We start from the raw sequence: 27,759 nt of genomic DNA on the forward strand, positions 1-27,759 counted from the left end.
AGAATGTGGACATTCTCATCTTCTTAAAGAAAAACTTCTAAATATAAAAATAACAGTTGTTTTGTCTAGCTTCAAATATGTTAATAGTTTTGGTACCTTAAGGATCATCTTTCTCTCAGATAAAGTTAATAATATATCTTTATTAAAGAAAAAAACTTCTCATTCTCAGGGACTGAAAAAGTCTTAAAGTCTTATTTTTCATGTTTAACTGTTATAGTAGGATAGAGTTCAGTTTGTTAAGGCTCTAATTGTTCTATTATTATTGTTCTTATTATTTTTGTTATGTTGCACATTGCTGTTTTAATAGTGCACACTGCTGCTACCAAAAAAAGCCACTAGATGGCATTACATATATATCTTAATTAAAATATATTAAATTTGACCATTAGTGCCTAATGTGGTGTATTACAGATCACTTGTATCACTTTTATCAAGCCCACCTTTTTTAAATTAGGCCTCTCTGCTGTAAAAGAAAGAAAAAAGAAAATCGAGAATCGAATCAAATCGTGACCCTAAAATAAGAAATAAAATTCAATCGAGGATTTAGAGAATCGTGACACCCCTAGTAGATAGAGTAGAAAACATGCTGAAGTGAAAATTCAGATCATTGCACATAATAGAAAGCTGATTTTATAAGACCCTGGTTCTGTATATTCTGTGTTTATATTCAGTATATTTAGTGGTCTCTGCACCGCATGTGCTGAAACTCTCCTGGAACTGCTAGGATTTTAATTTTTCTTATTATCATCATCATCAGTCTTCCTTTTTGTTCTTCAATAATAAGAGCAGAACTGAAGATTACCTGTGATAGGCTGGAGGGCTGGACGTCGGTCAGGCGGGGGGGCAGCAGGCCGGACATCAGGCAGCGGGAGTACCCGTTAGAGATACCATCACTCAGACCAGGAACAGCTTTCTTCAGGAAACTCAGAGTCTAAACACAAACATATATATATATATATATATATATATATATACACATACACAGTGAGTCCAAGAAGTATTTGATCCCTTGCTGATTTTCTTCGTTGGCCCACTAATAAAGACATGATCATTCTATACTTTTAATGGTAGATGTATTCTTACATGGAGAGACAGAATATTAAAAAGAAAATCCAGAAAATAAATCTAAGGAATATAAATTAATTGATTTGTATTTCATGGAGTGAAATAAGTATTTGATCCCTTAGTATTCATTAGCAGTTCTGGCTTTTACAGACCAGTTAGACACTCCCAATCAACTTGTTACCTGACCTGAAGCCACCTGTTCTCACTAATCACTTGTGTGAAAAACACCTGTCCACAGAATCAGACAGATCACACAGATTTCAAGTCTCCAACATGGGTAAAACCAAAGAGCTGTCACAGGACCTCAGAGTCAGAATTGTTGACCTTCACAAAGCTGGAATGGGCTACAAAAAGATTAGTAAGGTGTTGGATGTGAAAGTAACAACTATTGGTGCAATTATCAGAAAGTTTAAAGAGTATAACATGACAGTCAACAGACCTCGGCCCGGTGCTCCAAAGAAGATTTCGCCTCGTGGGGTGGCAATGATGCTGAGAACGGTCAGAAATCGTCCTGCAACCACTCGGCAGGAGTTAGCAAATGACCTGAAGGCAGCTGGGACCACAGTTTGCAAGGAAACAATTGGCAACACTTTGCGCAACAATGGATTCACATCCTGCAGTGCCCGAAAGGTACCCCTGCTGAAGAGAGCACATGTGGAGGCGCGCCTAAAGTATGCCAATGATCATTTGAAAGATGAACCAAGTTATTGGGAGAAGGTTTTGTGGTCAGACGAGACCAAAATTGAACTTTTTGGCCTCAACTCCACCCGCCATGTGTGGAGGAAGAAAAATGCTGCCTATGACCCCAAGAACACTGTGCCCACCGTCAAGCATGGAGGTGGAAGCATAATGTTTTGGGGGTGTTTCTCTGCCAAGGGTACAGGGCTACTTCACCGCATCACTGGGAAGATGGATGGAGCCATGTACCGCACAATCCTGAGGGACAACCTCCTCCCCTCTGCCAGGGATCTGAAAATGGGCCGTGGTTGGGTCTTCCAACATGATAACGACCCTAAACATACAGCAAAGGCAACAAAGGATTGGCTCAAGAAAAATCACATTAAGGTCATGGAGTGGCCCAGCCAGTCGCCAGACCTCAATCCGATAGAAAATCTATGGAGGGAGCTGAAGGTCAGAGTTGCCAAGCGACAGCCCACCAACCTTCATGATTTAGAGAGGATCTGCAAAGAAGAGTGGGCCAAAATTCCCCCTGGTGTGTGTGCTAAACTTGTGGTTAACTACAACAAACGTCTCACCGCTGTGCTTGCAAACAAAGGCTTTGCCACTAAGCATTGAGTGTGTTTGGCAAGAGGGATCAAATACTTACTTTCCTCATTGAAATACAAATTAATTAAAATATATTCTTTAAAATTATATTCTGGATTTTTGTCTTGATATTCTGTCTCTCCATGTTAGAATATATCTACCATTAAAAGTGCAGAAGGACAGTGTCTTTATTAGTGGGCAAACAAAGAAAATCAGCAAGGGATCAAATACTTCTTGGACTCACTGTATATATATATATCAGTACCATCCATTACCCAGCATGCACTTCACCCACTTGCGCACAAACACACACACACACAGCAGAGAGCAGAGCCTCACTCACCTCCTTCTGATACCCCGAGCAGCTCAGGTGCACTATCCCACTGTTCAGCAGACAGCTGGCGTCTACAGGTAAACACAGGAAGTGACATCACATTATACCTATATCTATATATCAATCAATAAGAACAGCCACGCTTAACAAGACACATGATCAGAAGCAGAGAGGTCCTAAAATTAACATCATTAACTGAAACCAAACATAAAAACAACTCTTGGTCTGCTTGATAATGAAAAATGCATAATAGAATTAATATGTGATACTTAAAAGTCTTAATATTATACATTATGAATTATTATAATATAAGAATATTAAATTGGTATGGAGATTATTATCTGATATGATCTAATTCGGAATTCGGTGTGGGGGTGTCGTGGGCAATAGGGAAAAATATGCTTGAATTTTCATTTTTGTTTAAAGCCATTCGTTTTTTAAGATGGTTTAATTTGCCTTATTAAAATACTGCACATTGCGATGATGCTCTATGTTGTGCAGCCCGACCAAATAAAATATAATATAAGTTCACGGTTATATTACTACAGTTCATAAAGAATCCGTTCCACTCGATGGATAGGAGAATAGACACCACTGAAAATCCACTCCAGGTTTTCCAGGTTGCCTAAAAAACCTCACAACATGTGAGTGACTGAATGGTGAGTGTAGTAAATGCATAGACAGTAAAGGTACAGGAAACTGGAGGAGGTCACGTCAGCCCCATTGCAATCTCACAACGTCCAGCTTATTCTCGTTATATTAACACCAATATTAAAACACTGTGCCATGTTAAATAAATGTTTAACTAAACAATGAAATATATCAGTTTGTCGTTTTAAGTTATTAATATCAATATCGAAATTTAGTAATACATGCTGATGTAGATGTGTGTGAGAACTTGCCGAAGTTGTAGGTGGTGGGGTTGAAGAACTGCTCAGGTGGGGGGCAGGTGTAGGGCAGTCCTCGGCTCAGGCTGCGCTCGTGCACCACCACGTCCAGCAGGGGGCAGGGCGCGGTCATCTCCACCACCGAGTCCAGAGACCACACGGCCAGGTACGGACAGGTCCTCAGAGACTCGCCCGCCCTGTACACAACCCGCAGAACACCATCAGTACCACCCAGAAAACTACAAATACACTCCAGATCAACAACCAATCAGATCACAGCCCGCAGAACACCATCAGTACCACCCAGAAAACTACAAATACACTCCAGATCAACAACCAATCAGATCACAGCCCGCACAACACCACCAGTACCACCCAGAAAACTACAAATACACTCCAGATCAACAACCAATCAGATCACAGCCCGCAGAAAACCACCAGTACCACCCAGAAAACTACAAATACACTCCAGATCAACAACCAATCAGATCACAGCCTGGAGAACACCATCAGTACCACCCAGAAAACTACAAATACACTCCAGATCAACAACCAATCAGATCACAACCCGCACACCACCATCAGTACCACCCAGAAAACTACATAAACACTCAAAATTAACCAATCAGATCACAGCCCGCAGAACACCATCAGTACCACCCAGAAAACTACAAATTCACTCCAGATCAACAACCAATCAGATCACAACCCGCACACCACCATCAGTACCACCCAGAAAACTACATAAACACTCAAAATTAACCAATCAGATCACAGCCCGCAGAACACCATCAGTACCACCCAGAAAACTACAAATTCACTCCAGATCAACAACCAATCAGATCACAGCCTGGAGAACAGCGTCAGAAACACCCAGAAAACTACATAAACACTCCAGATCAACAACCAATCAGATCACAGCCCGCACAACACCATCAGTACCACCCAGAAAACTACACACACACTCAAAATTAACAACCAATCAGATCACAGCACGGAGAACACAGTCAATAACACAGAGAAAACTACACAAACGCTCCACATCAACAACCAATCAGATCACAGCCTGCAGAACTCCTGGTGTAAAAATTCAAGCAGTTCAGTTTGGTGGTTTGATGGTTTGTGATCATCCATCTTCCTCTTGATTTTATTCCAGAGGTTTATAATTTGGTAAAATCAAAGGAAATCATCATTTTTAAGTGAAATCTTATTTTATTTCCAGAGCTTTTGTATGGTGCTTGTAGTACATTGACAATCCACTAGGGGGCACAGAACATAAAGCATGAATATCATCCTGAATTTAGTTTCTTATTTATGCAACAATTATGTAATTTTTTTAATTAGGTAGAAGCTAGAATCTTCTGTTCTGAAAGCGTACACAACACAATGAGAAAAGAATGTTTTGATAATTTATAACAATAATCACAATAATCTGTTTCTATATTCTCACCTCAGCGAGTCGGGCATCTGGGCGTGGTACCATCTGTTAATATCAAAGATTCCTATGAAGGTGGAGGGCTGACCCTGCCCGTAGGATTTTACCTGCCAGGTGAAGACGGACACGCTGGTGTCTGGAGATGCCGCTGTAAGATAAATCAGTACACGGTTATAGAGCTACAGGACTGGCTGTAATTTTTGTATATACTAGGAGTGTCACAAATTCGATATTTAATCGAAATTATGTCATGGTCTCGAGCTTCGAAGTCAAAAAGATGATGGACGCTCCCACCCTCTAAGCTACGCAAATAATGCAGCACACTGCAGCTCAAAGAGCAGCTCTTTCTCCAGAGAATGTGGACATTCTCATCTTCTTAAAGAAAAACTTAAAGAAAATATAAAAATAACAGTTGTTTTGTCTAGCCTCAAATATGTTAATAGTTTTGGTACCTTAAGGAGCATCTTTCTCTCAGATAAAGTTAATAATATATCTTTATTAAAGAAAAAAACTTCTCATTCTCAGGGACCGAAAAAGTCTTAAAGTCTTATTTTTCATGTTTAACTGTTATAGTAGGATAGAGTTCAGTTTGTTAAGGCTCTAATTGTTCTGTTATTTTGTACATGACTGTTCCTGTATTTTTTTATTATTTATTTTGTTATGTTGCACATTGCTGTATTAATAGCGCACACTGCTGCTACCAAAAAAAGCAACTAGATGGCGTTACATATATATCTTAATTAAATTATATAAAATTTAACCATTAGTGCATAATGTGGTGTATTACAGATCACTTGTATCACTTTGCATCACTTATATCAAGCCCACCTTTTGAAATAAGATATTGTAAATTTGATGAATCAAACCAATGACTGACCATAGACTAATCTAAAACTGGCATAGGCCTCTCTGCTGTTAAAAAAAATATAAAATCGAGAACTGAATGGAATCGTGATCCTAAAATCAGAAATAAAAGCGAATCGCGGATTTAGAGAATCGTGACACCCCTAGTATACACAGGTTAAAGTGTGTGTGTGGGGGGGGGGGGGGGGGAGGGTCGGGGGGTGTAACGTACCGTCGCTCATGCTGTCGTCTCGGTCCGGATGGTGCCGGAACTTCTCGATGGTTTGGCAGCTGAGCAGACGGGTGTTGGAGGCCTGAGCTCGGAGAGGAAACGCCGTACCGTTCAGATCCTGACTGTAGCGTTCCTCACAGTACTCCAGACCCTGAGAGAACAGCACTGTTAATACAGGAATATATAAACTAATACTATAAATATATATATAATCACAGTCTGCAGCTCTGTTCACCTCGTACAGAATCTTCCCAGAACTCAAACACTTCCTCTCCCCAAACGCCAACTGCAGCAAGTGCAGACTCACCACGTCCCCCTCCCTACAACCAGAACACAACACCAGCAACACATCAAACATCACCAGCTCATCCAACACACAACTTCAGTCTGTCTGCTATTAACATTTACACACTGTTCCTCTCACACTCTGCTAATGTGATAAATATCTTAAAATAAAATAAAAATATTCAGCCCACACTTCAGCTTCAACTACATACTAGTAAAAAAACAGAGAACATATAAATATTAAAACCACATTTTTATTCATTTTAGTTGTCATTACATACGAAAATGTACCCAGTGTGAGTGATCAAGAGCGAGTGAAAGAGACCAAGACAGAGAGACTGAGAGAGAGAGAATGAAAGAGCGATAGAGACAGCGAGACAGAGCGAGAGAGTGAGCGCAAGAGAGACAAGACAGAGCAAAAGAGACGTGAGTGAGAGCAAGCAAGAGAGAGCGAGCGAGAGCAAGAGAGAGAGACAGAGCGAGAGCAAGAGAGAGAGAGACAGAGCGAGTAAGCAAGAGAGAGAGAGACAGAGCGAGTAAGCAAGAGAGAGAGAGACAGAGCGAGTAAGCAAGAGAGAGAGACAGAGCGAGTAAGCAAGAGAGAGAGACAGAGCGAGAGCAAGAGAGAGAGACAGAGCGAGAGCAAGAGAGAGAGACAGAGCGAGTAAGCAAGAGAGAGAGCGAGCGAGAGCAAGAGAGAGAGACAGAGCGAGTAAGCAAGAGAGCGAGAGAGCGAGAGCAAGAGAGAGAGAGACAGAGCGAGTAAGCAAGAGAGAACATATAAATATTAAAACCACATTTTTATTCATTTTAGTTGTCATTCCATACTAACATGTACCCAGTGTGAGTGATCAAGAGCGAGTGAAAGAGACCAAGACAGAGAGACTGAGAGAGAGAGAAAGAAAGAGCGATAGAGACAGCGAGTGAGTGCAAGAGAGAGACAAGACAGAGCAAAAGAGACGTGAGTGAGAGCAAGCAAGAGAGAGCGAGCGAGAGCAAGAGAGAGAGACAGCGAGAGCAAGAGAGAGAGACAGAGCGAGTAAGCGAGAGCAAGAGAGAGAGACAGAGCGAGTAAGCAAGAGAGAGAGAGACAGAGCGAGTAAGCAAGAGAGAGAGAGACAGAGCGAGTAAGCAAGAGAGAGAGAGACAGAGCGAGTAAGCAAGAGAGAGAGAGACAGAGCGAGTAAGCAAGAGAGAGAGACAGAGCGAGTAAGCAAGAGAGAGAGACAGAGCGAGAGCAAGAGAGAGAGACAGAGCGAGAGCAAGAGAGAGAGACAGAGCGAGTAAGCAAGAGAGAGAGACAGAGCGAGAGCAAGAGAGAGAGACAGAGCGAGTAAGCAAGAGAGAGAGCGAGCGAGAGCAAGAGAGAGAGCGAGCGAGAGCAAGAGAGAGAGACAGAGTGAGTAAGCAAGAGAGCGAGAGAGCGAGAGCAAGAGAGAGAGAGACAGAGCGAGTAAGCAAGAGAGAGAGAGAGCGAGAGCAAGAGAGAGAGACAGAGCGAGTAAGCAAGAGAGAGAGAGAGCGAGAGCAAGAGAGAGAGACAGAGCGAGTAAGCAAGAGAGCGAGCAAGACTGTGTGCAAGTGAAAAAGACAGTGAGTGAGCAAAAGTCGGAGAGAGAGAGAGAGAAAGAGAGCGAGAGACAGAGTGAGAGATATACAAAGCGAGAGACTGAGTGAGCGAGAGAGCGCTAGCGAGCAAGAGAGGGAGCGTGAGAAAGACAGAGTGACAGAGAGAGATAGAATAAGTGAGAGCGAGATAGAATGAGAGAGAGCAAGAGACAGACAGCGAGAGAGGGAGAGGAAGTGAGAGAAAGAAACAGAGCGCGAGAGCCCAGGCCTAGTCCTGAATCATTAGTGTAAAACCCTGTAATATATTACTCTACTGCCTCAGCCTGTGCTGCGTTTATATCAGCTTATAAACCACATTAAAAACAGTGACTGCACTCAGTTTATACTATATTAGTTTATATTGCTCTTCCTGACAGTAGGGGGAGCTCAGGAGCAGGAAACTCCTGTTCTCAGGTAAAGGTGATTTAAGTGGTGTTGAGTGGTGATCAGGTACTCACTGATCCTGCGCAGACTGAACAGCCCACAGGTAGCAGCAGTTCCTCGGGTCGTTCTCCGGCTCCTGGAACGTAAAAGCGTAAACCGGCACTCTACCGCCCTCTAGCTGTGAGTGATACCTGCAGAGACCAATCACAGATCAGGAGTAAACTCCCACAGCATTAAAATAATCACAAATTAACTACAAACTGTTAGGAAATGAAGATCTGTAGAAGCTCAGGATGTAACTCACTCTTTTTTGAGGGTCTTCATGTTCCACAGCTGCAGGTACCCGTCGGAGAAGCCCACGGCGAGCTGGTTGGTGCGGTGGATGTACTGCAGGGCCGTGGCCGGCGTACCCGTGGGGCTGCAGAGCTGGAGGCAGAGATGCCGGCCCTGCTGAGTCACGCCCTCACGGAGGCGGGGAATATCTGACGGAGTCTTATTCACCACCTCCAGATCTGAAACACAACACAGAGAGAGGAACATCAGCCCTGAGCATCGGCTCTATGGAACATCGGCTCTGTGGAACATCGGCTCTGGGGAACATCGGCTCTGGGGAACATCGGCTCTGGGGAACATCGGCTCTGGGGAACATCGGCTCTGGGGAACATCGGCTCTGGGGAACATCGGCTCTGGGGAACATCGGCTCAGAAAAAAGGGGTCAATTCTGAGGAACATTGGCTCTGAGGAACGGAACGGAATATAGACTCTGAGAGAGTTAGTAATGTGTCAGTATTAGAAAGTTACCTGAGGCCTCCAGTTCGCTCTGGGTGCAGGACAGATCATCCAGACACAGATCCACCAGCAGGACGTGGCCGATATCCGTCACCACGGCGACGACGCCGAAGAACCAGCGCAGGCTCTGGTGGAGATGCTGTGTACTCGTACTCGCTCCTCCATAACTCACCAGCGGCTCGATCGCCGTGATCTGCAGAGGAGAACAGAACGAGCCGTCATCACACAGAACAAAAGAGGACACTATTTATTAATACTCTTGTTTAATAATAAAATGTATTTTAAAGTTATTTAGTGTGCACGTTTATACATAGTTCTTGCACAATTTTAAAGTTAAATTTAATGCTCATTAAGACTTTAAAGTATTAAGAAAAAATTAAGAAAATATAATTTAAGACCAAAAGAAATTGTCATCATTTCTTTGGTAGAAAACAATTTATTGTACTGGAAATCAAAACTTAACGTTTCCCCATTAGTTTTTTGTTTGTTTTATTGTGAAGCAGAACAGAGCCAACATAAAATATGTAAGTTGCATAACGTTAAACCATAGGAACCATGAAGAAATAATAAAAAATAATAAAAATGTTACCTAGCTCACCACTAATGTTAGCTAGCTCTCTGCTAACCTTAGTACTCTCCCCGGTAGTGTAGCTAACTCACCGCTAACGTTAGTATGTGCCCCACGGCATTAAACGCACTGTCAGTTTACAATTTACAGTAAATATAAGAATTTAAGACCTTAATTAACTGGATTTTATTTTTAAACATTTTAAGACTTTTTAAAAACCTGTGGGAATTATATGTCTTTACCTGACACTCTGCAGTATGTAAATCAGTCAGCAGAGAGTACATTTATATATAATTCGGATTAGAGCGTGTTTTATATATATATCCCCCTCTCTACACACTCTGAGGAGGTTCTGCAGTAACCGGGTCACGGGTCCGCGGGTACTCACCCTGCCGGGCATCACCACGGCCTTCACCACGCGGGAGATACCCAGATCATACAGACACAGCATGCTGCCCTCGTCCTCCTCCAGCCCCAGCAGCAGCCCGCTGCGCTTCAGCCAGCCGAAATCCCTCACCGCCAGCACGCAGGGGGGGTGCTCCGTCACACCGCTGAACCGATACGCCGACAACCGCTCCCCCGTCACCCCGTGAACCACCTCCAACTGCGGCCCGCACGCCAGCCACGCCAGCCCGCTGCGCCCTGCTCAAAAAAACACAACCAGAAACACGGGTTACTCAGATCTTACTATACCACAACCACAACCAGAGTTCTGACCAATCACTCTGTTACTTTATATTACAGCTGCAACTAATTATTATTTTGGTAGTTCATTTTTTTCAATTAGTCGATTAGTCACAGATTATTTCTCTAAAATCCAATCTCTAAAAATATAGAAACAGCAGAACATGAGATTTAAAAGCATTTAAATATCTGAATGTTGTTTAAACATGGAAATTACTGATATTTAGTGATTTAATATGTATAAATCTGTTGTGTTTGTGCACTTTTGGAGTCACAGACTAAGTCTCCCACTGTGTTTCTGTCTCCAGCACTTTGTGTAATGTGGTACTGTTACAAATTAACGATTAATCGACAATGAAATTTGTAGTCAACTACAATTCGATTATATCGACTAATCGTTGCAGCCCTATTTTATTATATATATTTATCTTATCGCTACTTGTGCTGTGGGTGCATACAGCTCTGTAAATAAATAAGAGATCACCTAAAAATGATGAGTTTCTTTGATTTTACCAAATTAAAAACCTCTGGAATATAATCAAGAGGAAGATGGATGATCACAAACCATCAAACCACCAAACTGAACTGCTTGAATTTTTACACCAGGAGTAAAGCAGCATAAAGTTATCCAAAAGCAGTGTGTAAGACTGGTGGAGGAGAACATGATGCCAAGATGCATGAAAAAAAACTGTGATTAAAAACCATCAGGGTTATTCCACCAAATATTGATTATTTCTGAACTCTTAAAACTTTATGAATATGAACTTGTTTTATTTTTTTGCATTAATTGAGGTCTGTTCTTCATTCTACAGCAAAACTCTCCTTTACCTTCTTTGTCTGGATTTTAAGACTTTTCAGTTCGGTCCAAATAGGTCTGTAATGATAATTACATTATAGTATGATAAGAAAAAACATGAAATCCATCATTATTGATGATGCGTCAGTCTAGGGCTGGGCAATATGGCCCTCAAAATAATATCATGGCATTTTAGTATATTTTTGCAATAATAATATTCTAACATTGTTATGATTTTTTTTTTGTTGCAACATTATAGTAAGTACTGTAACAAAACACTTTAGTTTTGTTTTTTTCGTTTATTATTGCAACATAGTGTAAAATAATAAGAATCATACATGGTGGGAAAAGAAAAACACAAGAAAATGTATAGTATATATATATAAGTAATATCCTCACAGGGACGCAGACTCATCCTTAATAAAATTGTTTATCTTGATAAATCCTGAGACAACTTATCGTCCGCTACAAAAAAACGGTCTGAACCTGTTTTTTTGACGTTGCAAAAACAAAACACTGCACGTATACATTAGTGTGCAGCACTATCGCATGCCCACAATTATGATGCTTTTTTTTGTTTTTTTACCACGTAGGACTAATTTTAAAGCAATAATCTGACTTGAATTTTCTTTACCAACAGAATCCTCCTATTAAACTCCTCACCTTAGATTCAGTTGATCAGATGCGACATGTTCAGTGTCTGACGTGAGATTATTATTATTATTATTTTATCTTTTTCAATAGAAATATCCATATTTGACGCCACGTATCGGAAACTAAAACGATGCAATATGATGTACCGTAATATCGATATTTTGGCCCACCTCTATTCACAGCATATCACAGCTGTGTTATACTGTTTGCTGTGTTAATATGATTAATATGATTAGTAGTAGGGTTGTCACGATACCAAAATTTCGACTTCGATACCGATACCAACTGTAGTATCACGATTCTCGATACCAAAACAATGCTTGGAAGAAAAAAAACAATAAAAATATCTGAACATAAAATGTTTATTTTTGACTGAACTGGATTGAACACTGAACAATCGGTGCAAACGTTTTTATTCTAAAATGAAACATTTGAACAAAAAACAAGTTTCGTTATTATAACCTTAACTATAACATAATTATCTAAACACTTCCTAAAAACTAAAACTAAAACCAGAGGTAATGGTAGCCTGACTATGTGAACCTGACGGGCGGGCAGAAGTTAAGTTCTGAATAAGGAAAATAAAGAGACAGAAGAACATTACAATGTTATGTTCATTTTAACACTCACTGCTCCGTTTTATTAATCAACCGTTTACCGTTTTTAATAAGCCCATGTTCAGTGTAACGATCAAGCAGGCTACGTGCCTGACCACAGATTTGCGATGGAAACACGAAAACGTGAACATCTTGAGTTCATGTTTCACAGCCAATGGGATAATGGAGAAATAGAGAAAACCACGGGTCCAAAACAAAACTCCTGCACACTCCTCTCCGTGTTAACGTGATTTACTAGCAGTCGCTAGTAAATCTTAGTAAAGCTACAGAGTGTATCTTGACTAACTCCACTAACCTGTCGACTTCTCAGCTCTTTGTAGAGATCAGGGTGCTTGTCTGCTAAATGCTTAGCCAGGTTGCTGGTGTTCCCTCCTCTGCACTGGATAGACTTATAACACCGTTTATAAACTGGGTTTGTGGTGTTGGTCGGATTCCCTTCTTCATCAGCGATGTAAGCTAAATTTTCCCACACTTCACTCCTCGCGCGGACGAGAGACATCTGTTATTTTAGCCGTCGCCATTCTACACTCGCTGCTGCTCTGCTGGCTTGCGCGTGAATCGATTCATTTGTTCAGAACACTAAGTTTATCTGAATCCTGCCACACCGACTGCTGCGGTGTGAATCAGTTTTCTTATGAACTGAATCAAATCGCGCCTACTAATTTGACTCATTTGAAGCTAGTGACTGGGCTATATACAGTATCGAAAGCATCGAACGCTAAAGAACCGAATCGTTTGTGATGACGTAGTATCGAAAAAGAATCGAACCTTCGGTACACTTCATAGCGCAGCCTAGGTTTCAGAACGGTTCTGCAGGTTAATCAGAGCGCTGTACTCACCCACAGTGAACTTCCCGTGCAGAACCGAGTCCAGAGTGACCTCATCCTCCCCCAGAGCGTCCACCGTCACCTCCGGGAAACGCAGCAAACTGCTGGTGACCTGCGCCGTCAGATCACGCATGCTCTCTACACACAAACAAAAACAAACAAACATTAAAACTGCTGACTACAGCTTGGTGATATGGCAAAATGTTCTTTACAAATTTCAAGACGTTTTATTTGAACAATATTTATCATAATGATATAAACAGACAAAAGTAGTAGAGTATACAGCTCTGTAAAAAATTAAGATTCCACTTCAGTTTCTGAATCAGTTTCTCTGATTTTGCTATTTATAGGTTTATGTTTGAGTAAAATGAACATTGTTGTTTTATTCTATAAACTACAGACAACATTTCTCCCAAATTCCAAATAAAAATATTAAGGTTTTTAATCACAGTTTTTTTCATGCATCTTGGCATCATGTTCTCCTCCACCAGTCTTACACACTGCTTTTGGATAACTTTATGCTGCTTTACTCCTGGTGTAAAAATTCAAGCAGTTCAGTTTGGTGGTTTGATGGTTTGTGATCATCCATCTTCCTCTTGATTATATTCCAGAGGTTTTCAATTTGATAAAATCAAAGAAACTCATCATTTTTAAGTGCGCTCTTATTTATTTAATAATGTAAATATGTAAATATGTATCTCATAAGATGATATGATGTATCTGTATTATACAGAGCACAGTGTGTGAGTGTGTGTTCAGGGTGAACAGCTGTCTGTAGAGCAGTGGGGTAAAGAACAGCTGCAGCACTGAACTCTGCACACACTCAGCTCCAGTCTACAGATTTATAATCAATATTTTAATAAACAGAGTATTATTACAATTAACATCCTTAAAATGATCAAACAATACAGTCTTCACAGCATATTTAACACCTTCAATTAATATAGAAGCAAGTGACCTAGATACACAAAATAGGAAACTGGGTCTGGGAACATTAGTCAATAATAATATTAATAATAACAACAACAACAACAACAACAACAACAATTTAGGTCTGCCAAGTGTAAGGTTAGTTACGTTAAAAGATTAAACGTGTGGAAGGCTAAATATAAGCATAACTTTAGTATAACTACTAAAGCCTATATCTAACTAATTCTTAGACTAGACTCAAATGGAAAGGTCTAGTTTGATTACAAAAGCCATAAAAAGCAGATTAAAATATTTAAAAACACTTAAAATGTAATTAATTAAAAAAAGATGGGTAAAAGCTGAACAGTCTATATGAGGACCAGTTAGATAAATAAAAAGAAAAAACTTCATATTGCGATATCGCGATACTCCTAAAACCAGCATATTTTATTTGTTTTGCTATTTATTGCATTTTTTTTATTTTATAAGTTACTTTTAATTGTTCAGTTGCCATTTATGTGCATGAACTTTCAATTCGTGGCAGATTTTTGTTGGAACATTTTCATGTTTTCTTGGTAAGAAATAGACAAACGTTTATATAGATTGTTCTTTCTGCTGAACGCATAAAACTGTAATATTTATACAAAAAAAAATAAATTCAAAGAAAAAATCAATTGTGTGTCTTATCACCAGAATATAGTTTAAGTTATTAATATTGTAATAACCCCTACTAGACTAGAGTATACACTTTTAAGTATATACTTTTAGTGGTTTGTTTGCAGTTTATACACACTAAATATGCTGCACTTTACTTGTGGGATAGATTCTTTTTTTTTTTTTTTTTTGGTTCCGCTACTTTATTTTATATTAAATTCTAGTCTAGTTTTGGAAAGTCATTGTTTAGGAAACATGCAAATTTGGTTGTATACAGTTTAGATTTGTTGTAGATTGCTTTTTGTGTTATATGTATGTATATTATACAAATATACAGTTACTTTTCCAAAATTAATGTATAAACATTTTTTTCTCTATTTTATTTTACTCCAGTAGCATAAACTTTAAAAAATGTATGTTTTTTCATATCGCCAAGAATATCGTTATCACAAAACTACCCTGAAATATTGTGATATTTTATTTATTTTAGAGCCATATCGCACACCTAGTAACTCGACTCACATTAAATACAATTAAATGCAGAGCCTTATGTGAGTTAAAAGGCAGAGTACAACGACTTCAATTATTGAATTAGACTTAAAAGTTGTTAATTTTTAATTATCTAAAGTTTTAAAACTATTTTAGCAGCTTAAAAAGACTTTAGGAGGAGTGACTTGCACGATTATTCCGTTCCACCTTAAATGGTGCAGCAGTTGCATTCTGGCGCTTCGGGCGCCAGAATGCAACTGCTGCACCATTTAAGGTGGAACGGAATAATCGTGCAAGCCACCTTTCAAACTGTAGAAAACGCCAAATAAAGCTTATTAATGGGTAGAAATTAGATTACAAGACATTAAACACATTAACCTACATGCTTACACTATATTAGAAGCATTTATAGTTTAAATAAATACAAAACTACATGATTTAACCCATAAAATCAAATCCTGCAGCAACACACGAGGCAGTCAGAGAGGTTAACCTAGCTTAGCTTAGCTATCAAAGCCGAGACAGCCACAATAGCAGCTTATTAAACTCATATACAGCCTGATTAAATAAAATAAACCACATTTAAACCATTTAAATACTGTTAAAACCTGATTAAACACATAATTACTGAGTGCAGAGGGGCGTTAGACCGGGTAACGGTAGCTAGCTAAGCTAACTAGCTGCAAATATAGGTGACTGTTAGCTTAGCTTAGCATAGCGCTGCGTTATTTACCTGTTTACAGACGAAATGCGTTAATAAATGTGAATTTATCCTTGTATTCTGTATCCGCGCCTCCTCTACGGTCATACCCCGCGCTCCTCCATCCCCGCGCCGCTTTATTCCGCCGTTATTCGCTGTGTTTAGCCGCTGTAGCCGAAGCTGCGCTCCAAATCGCCCGCTAACGCAGTAATGCTGATCGCTGCGCATGCGCTATGCATCCATAACGGCGCGGTTGCATGGCGCATGCGCTGTTTACATAAACCGGCTGCCATTTTTGTTTTATTTTATTTAATCCGTATTATTTTATATTTAGAACATTTAAAGATAAGGTTGTGTGAATGCATTTTTTTGGTTCCGCTACTTTATTTTATATTAAATTCTAGTCTAGTTTTGGAAAGTCATTGTTTAGGAAACAGGCAAATTGTTTGGTTCATACAGTTTAGATTTGTTGTAGATTTCTGTTGGTAGATTGCTTTTTGTGTTATATTTATGTATATTATACAAACTATTGTCTAGCCTTGATAAATCACTGTTTATGAAATATACAAATATTTAGATATCTTTGCCAAATTAACGTATAAAGATTCTTTTCTATTTTATTTTACTGCAGTAGCATAAACTTAAAAAATCACTGTTTTTTCATATCGCCAAGAATATCGTTATCACAAAACTACCATGAAATATTGTGATATTTTATTTATTTTAGAGCCATTTCGCCCGCCCCTGGCTACTGAATAAATAAATACAATTAAATACAGGGCCTTGTTTGACAATAAAAGAAAGAATAAAACAACTTAAATGATTGAATTAGACTTAAGACTAATAAAAGACTTTAGGTGGTGCAGAAGTTGCATTCATATCGAAATATTCTTTTAAGCCGTATATTATGTATTTGTTTTGCTATTTACTGTATTTATTTTTATTTCAATAAGTGGTTTTTATTATAATAATACGTTTTTTTCTATTTTTTTCATGTCACTAAGAATATTGTTATCACAAAAATACCCCAAAATATTGTGATATTATTTTAGAGCCATATCGCACACCCCTAGCTACTGAACTCAAATTAAATACAAGACCTTATATGAGTACAAAAGGCAGAATAAAACAACTTAAACGTTATTAATTTTCACTCAGTTTTAAACGACTGATTTTATTTTTTACCGTATTATTTAAATATTTATTGTTATTTAGAACAGTTAAAGCCTGCAAATCGCTCGCTAACGTTTATATAAGCGGGCTGCTATGTTTTTTTGGTCGCAGTGAAATATCGCGAGATTTGTGGCACTTATTTCTCTATTTATCTTTATTTTATTTATTTATTTATTTTGACGAATTTTATATATGGTTATTTAGAACACTTAAAGATGAGTGACAAGATAAATGCAAAAATTATACAATGGGAAAATAATTAAATATAAAAAAATAAATAATATAGTTTTGCATAAATATAGTTTCTGCATAGATGTGACCAAAAACTGAAGTAATTTGGAATTACAAATGAAGAAAAATTAGGGTAAATGGTATTATTAAATTAAATAATGTAATAATAACGTAAATCATGTAATATTATTGTTATTGTGTTACATGTTTTTAACCACAAGGTGGAGACAAACTACATTCATTGATTTCCGGATTCCTCTTCTAGAACATGAATATACTAATCACAATAATATACTAATACACATTACAAAAAAATATATATATATATTAAAATTATAGTAACGTTTTCTGTAAAATATGTGTGCATATACATTCTATACACCGTTAGAAGTAATCTATATTATTTTAATATATATTTTATACACTATAACTGCATAGTGTAATAATGTCTCTGTTATGTATTACAGCCGTAGACCCTAATCTATTAATTAATGAATGTATGAAACATAAAAATATGTTTATAATCAGTTAAACAGTTAGGAGTGAATAACTGGGCTGTAGGTAATACAGTCATATAATATAAAACAATCCACAAGGAGGACAGCAGTGTCCAAAACCAAGACAAAAAAATAGAAAAATAGAAAATAAGCAGAGATGCATTATAAAAATAACAAATGCTGTTCAATATAAACTCTATACAGTAGTATAGGTGTGTGTGTGTATAGGTGGTTGTGAGAGCTGGATTATGTAATCTGTGATGTCAGAGTGTATAAATATGGCCTGTGCTAATCCCCTGGAGGCCAGTGCTAACGCTAATACAGCGCTAACGCTAATACAGCGCTCGGGGCTCTGCCTCCTGTTCACCTCTCAGCGCTTTATAAAAGCTTTTATACAGAAACAACACAAACAGATACATACATTAATATATAAATAAATAAATATTACTCTTAGATGCACAGCAGCTGCATGAAAACAGTTATGAAAAGAGTAATTTAGCGCTAAATTTAAACTCAGGTGTGCTCATTACCCAATTCTAAAAAGGACATTTGAACTAGATCGCTAGTTAAATTTCCTAATCAGAAACGCCTTTCTGGGGCTCCGAGTGGTCCAGTGGTTTAAAGCACTCCCACTATGATCGCTGGTTCGAATCCCGGTCATGCAGCTTGCCATCAGTCATACAGGTGTCCTTGCTCTCTCTGGGTGGGTACAGTACAGTAGATGCCGCTCTTTCGCCCTCATCACTCCTAGGGTGATGTGGATCAGCACAAGGCTGCGTCTGTGAGCTGATGTATCAGAACCAAGTCGCTGTAGGTGCTTTCCTCCGAGCGTTAGCGCTGTGATGCTACTCAGCAATGCTAAAGCATCAGCAGCAGCTCAAAAAGAGGCGGAGTCTGACTTCACATGTATCGGAGGAGGCATGTGCTGGTCTTAACCCTCCTGATGTTAAAGGAGCATCACTGGTGATAGAGGGATATACAGCTGAGTAGCAGCTGAATGGGTGTGACAATCGACCAGATAAATGGAAAAAAGGAAAAAATTAGATAAAAAATTATGTATAAAAATAAATATATAGACAGCTAAGGAAGCTTTTACAATCATGTTTTACACAAAACCTTCTACACTTATCCATACACACACCAGTGAAAAGTGGTAGCCAATCACACACAGCGTACTCTCTACCGGAAACCACCGTCCACCTGGAGGACTGCATCCAGCACTGAGGAACTGCTGGTAAATTTGGCCAATTGCCTATATTGGCATACAATCATACATACCCATATATACACATAGAGACACACCAGGACAATTACAGTGTGTCCAGTTTACCTGATCTCCAGATTTTTGGATTTTTGGACAAGACACTCACTCCTGTTACTGGCACTCACTCCTGTTACTGGAACTCACTCCTGTTACTGGAACTCACTCCTGTTACTGGAACTCACTCCTGTTACTGGCACTCACTCCTGTTACTGAAACTCACTCCTGTTACTGGAACTCACTCCTGTTACTGGAACTCACTCCTGTTACTGGCACTCACTCCTGTTACTGAAACTCACTCCTGTTACTGGCACTCACTCCTGTTACTGGAACTCACTCCTGTTACTGGAACTCACTCCTGTTACTGGCACTCACTCCTGTTACTGGCACTCACTCCTGTTACTGGAACTCACTCCTGTTACTGGCACTCACTCCTGTTATTGGAACTCACTCCTGTTACTGGAACTCACTCCTGTTACTGGAACTCACTCCTGTTACTGGCACTCACTCCTGTTACTGAAACTCACTCCTGTTACTGGAACTCACTCCTGTTACTGGAACTCACTCCTGTTACTGGCACTCACTCCTGTTACTGAAACTCACTCCTGTTACTGGCACTCACTCCTGTTACTGGAACTCACTCCTGTTACTGGAACTCACTCCTGTTACTGGCACTCACTCCTGTTACTGGAACTCACTCCTGTTACTGGAACTCACTCCTGTTACTGGCACTCACTCCTGTTACTGGAACTCACTCCTGTTACTGGAACTCACTCCTGTTACTGGCACTCACTCCTGTTACTGGAACTCACTCCTGTTACTGGCACTCACTCCTGTTACTGGCACTCACTCCTGTTACTGGAACTCACTCCTGTTACTGGCACTCACTCCTGTTACTGGAACTCACTCCTGTTACTGGAACTCACTCCTGTTACTGGCACTCACTCCTGTTACTGGAACTCACTCCTGTTACTGGCACTCACTCCTGTTACTGAAACTCACTCCTGTTACTGGAACTCACTCCTGTTACTGGCACTCACTCCTGTTACTGGCACTCATTCCTGTTACTTTTTATGTTTTGAGTAACAGGACTGAAATAAACCAATAAGATGTAAGAATATATTTAGGAAACAGGACTGTTGTAGATGTGACTTCCTGTTGTAGAATGTTCCAGATGTTTCAGATGATCAGGGTAATGTGTTACGGTAACAGGACTGAGTGAAACACAGGGACACAACTAAAATGTGTCTTTTGTAAGTTAAATATTTTCGGATAAAGCATAGATGGGACTTGGAGAAACACAATAATGCAAAATATTACATCTCTGAGGGATTTTAGTTAATGATTGATTGAGTATTATGTGTGTGGTAAGTTTAATTTGATTGGTTGTTTAATTGATTAGAGTAGACGAGAGGAAACACAGATCAGACCAGACGTTCAGCTCTTCTATTATTATATTTTTATTGGCATTTCCATTAATATTTTACAATGACTGATACAGTTCTGATCAATAATTAAAAAGTGTGGCACTAATTCTGACATCGCTTAACGTTCGGCTGTTCCTCTAGTGATGACATCATCAGGTGTGTTCAGTCTGTATTCAGTGAGGGTGAGACAGGTAATGACGATCATCATTACTGTACTGCACTCTCTCTCTCTTTCTCTCACTCAGATTAAACCCTCACTACTGTAAATACTCAGCCCGAGTGTGTGAGCACTATTATTATTATTATTACAGATATCGATAAGTTAATAACACATAAATACGGACACAGAGAGCGGTGAAGTAATCCGTCAGCACATTTCTTTCAGAAAAGTAGTTAAAGTAATAAATAATTTACTTAAAAAAAATAAATAGAAAGAGAAAAATACGAGAGAGTACGATTGAGAACAGTGGTGGCAAATCCAGGTCCAGAAAGTTAAACTCCACCCCGGGATTTCGCTCCATCTGTTTGTTAAAAAACAAAAACAGCTCCAGGATTTTGTTACAGTAGCTCAAATCATTTTATTGAGCTTCAGCTAAAAAAAAAATCCACTCCGGGATTTTGCTTTAACTGTATGTATGGTTCGGCTTAAGCTTTTTAAAAATCCATTTCGGGATTTTGCTCAAACTACCTGAATGGCTTGTAGTTTGTAAGTGGTTTTGCTATAACTGCTCCAATGGCTCAGGTGCACATCGGTACAAATCCATTCCGGAATTTAGCTCCAACTACCTGGATGTCTCGGGTGTAGCTCAGTATAATCCGCTCCTGGGTTTTGCTTTTACTGATTATAGTGCTTTTCCAACAAAAGATCTTCGATTATTAAACCAGTTCCTTTTGGGCTTATAAGAACCGTGGTTTCCATCAGTTTTAGTGGAACCGTAAAAACGTCACATCATACATCACCAACAGAGGGCGCTGCACAGCGGTGGTAATTAGAAGCGCTCACAGTGTGCGCTGAAGAACCAAGTATTCTTCGGTTCCTGCTGCGAACAAACAATCCGGAACCTACTTTAGTTGGTGGAAACACGGCGAATGGTTCAAAAATAGGTTTGTGAACCAGAACGATGCCAGATCCACACCAGGGGAAAAACGCTATGAGTGGCTCGCCTGCAGCTCTGCAAAAATCCATTCCGGGATTTTGCTCCAACTGCTCCAACCGCAGTTGGTAAAAATCTGTCCCGGGATTTTGATTCAACCGCACAAATGGCTTACATTCGGCCTGGCTGCAGTTTGGTAAAAATCTGTTGCGGGATTTTGTTTCAACTGCCCAGATTTCAGGTAAAAATCCACTTCAGGGTTTTGATTAAACTACGTGGATGTCTTGGATTTGGTTTCGCTGAGGTTCTTTAAAAATCCGGCACATGGTTTTGCTCCAGCTGCTTGTTACGAGCTGCAGATCGTTAAAAACAGCTCTACTTTCTGGACCTGGACTTGGGCGAAAACCCGAAGCGGATTTTACTCTAAGGTCCCGGATTTGAAACATTAGCCTGTGAACTCTAGCCACCAGATTTGCTCTATATACATATACAGATGAAGCAGTTCTGCAGGGAGGCGGGGCCTATGGGATGTGGGCAGGGCTACAGAGTCACTGTGGTCATTTATACACTGACTGGACTAGCATTAAAGACAGACGACACAGAACGACGATTCTCTACGACGGGCCGCGGGTGTTGATATGTGCAGGTGTGCAGACCTGTAGGGGGTGCTGGGGGGAAGCACATGTGCACCGTGGCTGATACAGCGCGGGGAGGGGGTGTGTCTGGGGGCGGGTAAAGGGGGCGTGTCTGGGGCGGTAACAGGGGGCGTGTCTGGGGGCGGGTACAGGGGGGTAAACGGATGCTTTCCTGCAGTTTAGCCACTTCCCAACATCTTTGTGGCGCGCTGGTTAGCCTCGTCAATCCTAGTTTTGTTGGAATCAGCCTAAAAAACACAAAAAAGACGGGAAGTTACAAAACAGGAAGTCATGCATGGCAACTATGCTCCACAGCCAATCAGGGCTGCCCACTGCTACTGTCCTTTTTTCACACCTGTCCCCAACAACAACCAATAAAACATATTTTGTAATATCGCCATTTCCTCTCACATTTAAAAGACAAGTGATGAAGTGTTTCAGGTATTAATTTGCTTTTATAATGTGTGCAGTATGTGATTTAGCATTGTCTGATTTAGCACTGCTGGGGTAAATGTATTGTTGCGTGAGGAGGCGGGGGAGTTGTGGGTCCGCCCCACACCAGAGCGCAAAGCCATGCCTGTCTCAGCTGGTCCGCATGAGGGCTGATTGAGCCGCCAGTTGGGACAGACATATATACTCAGCCTCCGCCATCATTTGGGAGGACTTTGACTGGGGAGCTGAGGGCTGAGGCTGCACGGACTCGTATTTAGCCTTTAAAGTAAAACTAAGTAATTCTACGGACTCTAGAGCCCCATTGGGCTGAGTTATGTTTTGAGTTGTTTTTGGGTGTGGTGGAGGGCATTTAAAATAAAAGGTATGATTTGAGTTCATTTACTCCCCGTGTCTGTGTATCTCTGTGTGCTTCCTCCTTCCGGGTCACAGTGGTCACGCCCCCCTACCCCAGGGGCCTACCACAGTATGATTAGAATACCACTGCTGAGGTAAATGTGTGAGTAGAATAGCACTGCTGAGGTATATGTATTATTAGAATAGCACTGCTGAGGTAAACATTCTTACAACGCTCTCTTTTTGCTGGGAAAAATTAATAAATGTTTATAAACTCATTTGTAACTCTTCAGATTCTGGTTGAAGGATAAAAGTGAAACTTAACGTGAAGCACTGTTCTGTTGCATGCCACTAACAAAGATTTAACCGTTCAGACAGATGTTAAAAAGATCATTTGAACAGCCAGAAATAATTATTGGATTTAGAAAATCAGATTTGGAACACTTTCAATTAAACACAGCTTGAATAGAGTTAGAGATTCTAATAATGGAACCAAAAATGCTGTTTGGTAAAATATACCAAGATAACAAAATTTCGTTAGTCAAACTTTTTCTGTACCTTACAATTAACAATCTTACAATGTTCAATCTGTCCTGTTTCCTACATGTTCTTAGTTCATTTTTGTTGTTCGTGTTGCTGAAATGTCACTTGTGTCAGTTTGGTTATTTTTAACATTTCCATAATGTTAGTATTCATCTAGCTGGGACAAACATTATGCGAGAAATGCTCTAATAACGTTTAATGTTTAATGCAAACCATTATAATGTCACATGTTATTACTGTAATGTTACAGGCTAACCTTTCTGTTACATTTTCACAATGTTGCTAAACGTTCTTATAACGTTCTCTGTTATACCTCCGTTCTACTGAGGTAAATGTGTGATTAGAATAGCACTGCTGAGGCAAATGTGTGTTTAGAATAGCACTGCTGAGGCAAATGTGTGATTAGAATAGCACTGCTAAGGTAAATGTGTGATTAGAATAGCACTGCTGAGGCAAATGTGTGATTAGAATAGCACTGCTAAGGTAAATGTGTGATTAGAATAGCACTGCTGAGGCAAATGTGTGATTAGAATAGCACTGCTGAGGCAAATGTGTGATTAGAATAGCACTGCTAAGGTAAATGTGTGATTAGAATAGCACTGCTGAGGCAAATGTGTGACAAGAATAGCACTGCTGAGGTAAATGTATGATTAGAATAGCACTGCTGAGGTAAATGTTTGATTGGAATAGCACTGCTGAGCTAAATGTATGATTGAAATAGCACTGCTGAGGTAAATGTATAATTAGAATAGTACTGCTGAGGTAAATGTGTGATTAGAACAGCACTGCTGAGGTAAATGTGTGATTGAAATAGCACTGCTGAGGTAAATGTATAATTAGAATAGTACTGCTGAGGTAAATGTGTGATTAGAACAGCACTGCTGAGGTAAATGTGTGATTGAAATAGCCCTGCTGAGGTAAATGTTTGATTAGATTAGCACTGCTGAGGTAAATGTTTGATTAGAATAGCACTGCTGAGGTAAATGTATGATTGAAATAGCACTGCTGAGGTAAATGTATGAATAGAATAGCACTGCTGAGGTAAATGTGTGATTGAAATAGCCCTGCTGAGGTAAATGTTTGATTAGAATAGCACTGCTGAGGTAAATGTTTGATTAGAATAGCACTGCTGAGGTAAATGTATGATTGAAATAGCACTGCTGAGGTAAATGTATGATTAGAATAGCACTGCTGAGTTAAATGTGTGATTGGAATAGCACTGCTGAGGTAAATGTATGATTGGAATAGCACTGCTGAGGTAAATGTATGATTAGAATAGCACTGCTGAGGCAAAAGTGTGATTAGAATAGCACTGCTGAGGTAAATGTGTGATTAGAATAGCACTGCTGAGGTAAATGTGTGATTAGAATAGCAGTGCTGAGGCAAATGTGTGACAAGAATAGCACTGCTGAGGTAAATGTATGATTAGAATAGCACTGCTGAGGCAAAAGTGTGATTAGAATAGCACCGCTGAGGCAAAAGTGTGATTAGAATAGCACTGCTGAGGTAAATGTGTGATTAGAATAGCAGTGCTGAGGCAAATGTGTGACAAGAATAGCACTGCTGAGGTAAATGTATGATTAGAATAGCACTGCTGAGGCAAAAGTGTGATTAGAATAGCACCGCTGAGGCAAAAGTGTGATTAGAATAGCACTGCTGAGGTAAATGTGTGATTAGAATAGCACTGCTGAGGCAAATGTGTGACAAGAATAGCACTGCTGAGGTAAATGTATGATTAGAATAGCACTGCTGAGGCAAAAGTGTGATTAGAATAGCACTGCTGAGGCAAAAGTGTGATTAGAATAGCACTGCTGAGGTAAATGTGTGATTAGAATAGCACTGCTGAGGCAAATGTGTGACAAGAATAGCACTGCTGAGGTAAATGTATGATTAGAATAGCCCTGCTGAGGTAAATGTTTGATTAGAATAGCACTGCTGAGGTAAATGTTTGATTGGAATAGCACTGCTGAGGTAAATGTATGATTGAAATAGCACTGCTGAGGTAAATGTATAATTAGAATAGTACTGCTGAGGTAAATGTGTGATTAGAACAGCACTGCTGAGGTAAATGTGTGATTGAAATAGCCCTGCTGAGGTAAATGTTTGATTAGAATAGCACTGCTGAGGTAAATGTTTGATTAGAATAGCACTGCTGAGGTAAATGTATGATTGAAATAGCACTGCTGAGGTAAATGTATGATTAGAATAGCACTGCTGAGGCAAAAGTGTGATGAGAATAGCACTGCTGAGGTAAATGTGTGATTAGAATAGCACTGCTGAGGTAAATGTATGATTAGAATAGCCCTGCTGAGGTAAATGTTTGATTAGAATAGCACTGCTGAGGTAAATGTTTGATTGGAATAGCACTGCTGAGGTAAATGTATGATTGAAATAGCACTGCTGAGGTAAATGTATAATTAGAATAGTACTGCTGAGGTAAATGTGTGATTAGAACAGCACTGCTGAGGTAAATGTGTGATTGAAATAGCACTGCTGAGGTAAATGTATAATTAGAATAGTACTGCTGAGGTAAATGTGTGCTTAGAACAGCACTGCTGAGGTAAATGTGTGATTGAAATAGCCCTGCTGAGGTAAATGTTTGATTGAAATAGCACTGCTGAGGTAAATGTATAATTAGAATAGTACTGCTGAGGTAAATGTGTTATTAGAATAGCACTGCTGAGGTAAATGTATGATTGGAATAGCACTGCTGAGGTAAATGTATGATTGGAATAGCACTGCTGAGGTAAATGTATGATTGAAATAGCACTGCTGAGGTAAATGTATAATTAGAATAGTACTGCTGAGGTAAATGTGTGATTAGAACAGCACTGCTGAGGTAAATGTATGATTAGAATAGCACTGCTGAGGTAAATGTATGATTAGAATAGCACTGCTGAGGTAAATGCTGATATAGTTTACCATATCCATGATCCGGTCGATCTGCCGGTTCTGAGTGTCGATTTCGTTGCCCATATCGAGAGCCATGTGACGCAGGTTACCGATGATGCTCCCGACCTGCTCCAGATTCTCATCCATCTCATTCTCTCTCGCATCGTTCGTCACCCTGCACACACACACACACACACACACACACACACAGATAACAGGGTGTATTGAGTGTGTATTCAGTGCCGCTGGCTCAGTCTGACATTCAGCTGTGTGATGTATGGAGCTCAATACTGAACCCGGCTCTTATCAGCTCTTATCCACATCAGATACACACACACACTACACACACTCACACACACACACACACACTATACACACTCACACACACACACACACTATACACACTCACACACACATACACACACACAAACTATACACACTCACCTCTTATTTCCTTTCAGACACTTCATAAACACAGCTTTCATCTCCCTACAATCTGCACCAGTCTAGACTCTCAGAAACATCACCCGAATACGAGAGCGTGAACTCCTGAGCCCTGAGAATAGCACCACTGAGGTAAATTTAGGATTTGAAATAGCTCTACTGAGGTAAATTTAGGATTAAAATAGCACTGCTGAGATAAATGTATTAGATATACTAATGTATTTAGTATGTAGTTCATGATGCAGTTCCACATACATGTGAAGAGGAAAACTTTGATAGATGCCTGTTTTTTAAATAAATAAAACAGGCTCCGCCCACTGTTTCACACCTGACTGTTTTCCCATTAATTGAAAACACCTGAATTCTAATTTCACCTTCAAACTAACGGCTAATCCTGGAGGTTCACATACTTTTACCACTTACAAACATGTAATACTGGATCACTTTCCTCAATAAATAAATTAATAAGTATAATATTTTTGTGTCGTTTGTTTAACTTTTAGGACAAATTTTAGTAAATCATATGGTAAGTACGGTGGCCCTGAAGTGCAAAACAAATTAACATGTCAGAAAACAAAATTACAAAAACTAAAACACATTTACAAAACTTAAAACAAATTTACAAGACGCAAAACACTTTTACCAGCACTAAAACACTTTTACAAACGCTGAAACACTTTTACAAACGCTGAAACACTTTTACAAACGCTGAAACACTTTTACAAACGCTGAAACACTTTTACAAACGCT

At 39.5% G+C, this 27,759-nt stretch overlaps 2 protein-coding genes across 3 annotated transcripts in view; both read right to left on the reverse strand.

Annotated features, from left to right (window-relative positions):
* ahctf1 (AT hook containing transcription factor 1) overlaps positions 1-16,251 on the reverse strand; it is a 61,432-nt gene extending 45,181 nt beyond the window's left edge. Inside the window, exons 1-12 of the mRNA XM_049463471.1 lie at positions 16,060-16,251; positions 13,287-13,412; positions 10,085-10,338; positions 9,141-9,321; positions 8,644-8,851; positions 8,414-8,530; positions 6,298-6,382; positions 6,063-6,213; positions 5,003-5,135; positions 3,568-3,749; positions 2,675-2,736; positions 803-931 (exon numbers count right to left, since the gene is read on the reverse strand). Coding sequence (XP_049319428.1) covers positions 803-931; positions 2,675-2,736; positions 3,568-3,749; positions 5,003-5,135; positions 6,063-6,213; positions 6,298-6,382; positions 8,414-8,530; positions 8,644-8,851; positions 9,141-9,321; positions 10,085-10,338; positions 13,287-13,407 — 1,623 coding nt within the window. The 5' untranslated portion in view covers positions 13,408-13,412; positions 16,060-16,251. The remainder of the gene's footprint in view (positions 1-802; positions 932-2,674; positions 2,737-3,567; positions 3,750-5,002; positions 5,136-6,062; positions 6,214-6,297; positions 6,383-8,413; positions 8,531-8,643; positions 8,852-9,140; positions 9,322-10,084; positions 10,339-13,286; positions 13,413-16,059) is intronic.
* Positions 16,252-20,624: 4,373 nt separating this feature from the next.
* Positions 20,625-27,759, reverse strand: part of snap25b (synaptosome associated protein 25b) — a 66,870-nt gene continuing 59,735 nt past the window's right edge. For both annotated transcript variants that reach the window (XM_007238375.4, XM_022664745.2), the window contains exons 7-8: positions 26,596-26,740; positions 20,625-22,592 (exon numbers count right to left, since the gene is read on the reverse strand). In XM_007238375.4, coding sequence (XP_007238437.1) covers positions 22,524-22,592; positions 26,596-26,740 — 214 coding nt within the window. In that variant the 3' untranslated portion in view covers positions 20,625-22,523. The remainder of the gene's footprint in view (positions 22,593-26,595; positions 26,741-27,759) is intronic.

Source organism: Astyanax mexicanus, chromosome 14, assembly GCF_023375975.1.
Source record: "Astyanax mexicanus isolate ESR-SI-001 chromosome 14, AstMex3_surface, whole genome shotgun sequence".
In the NCBI taxonomy this organism is placed as follows: Eukaryota; Metazoa; Chordata; class Actinopteri; order Characiformes; family Acestrorhamphidae; genus Astyanax; species Astyanax mexicanus.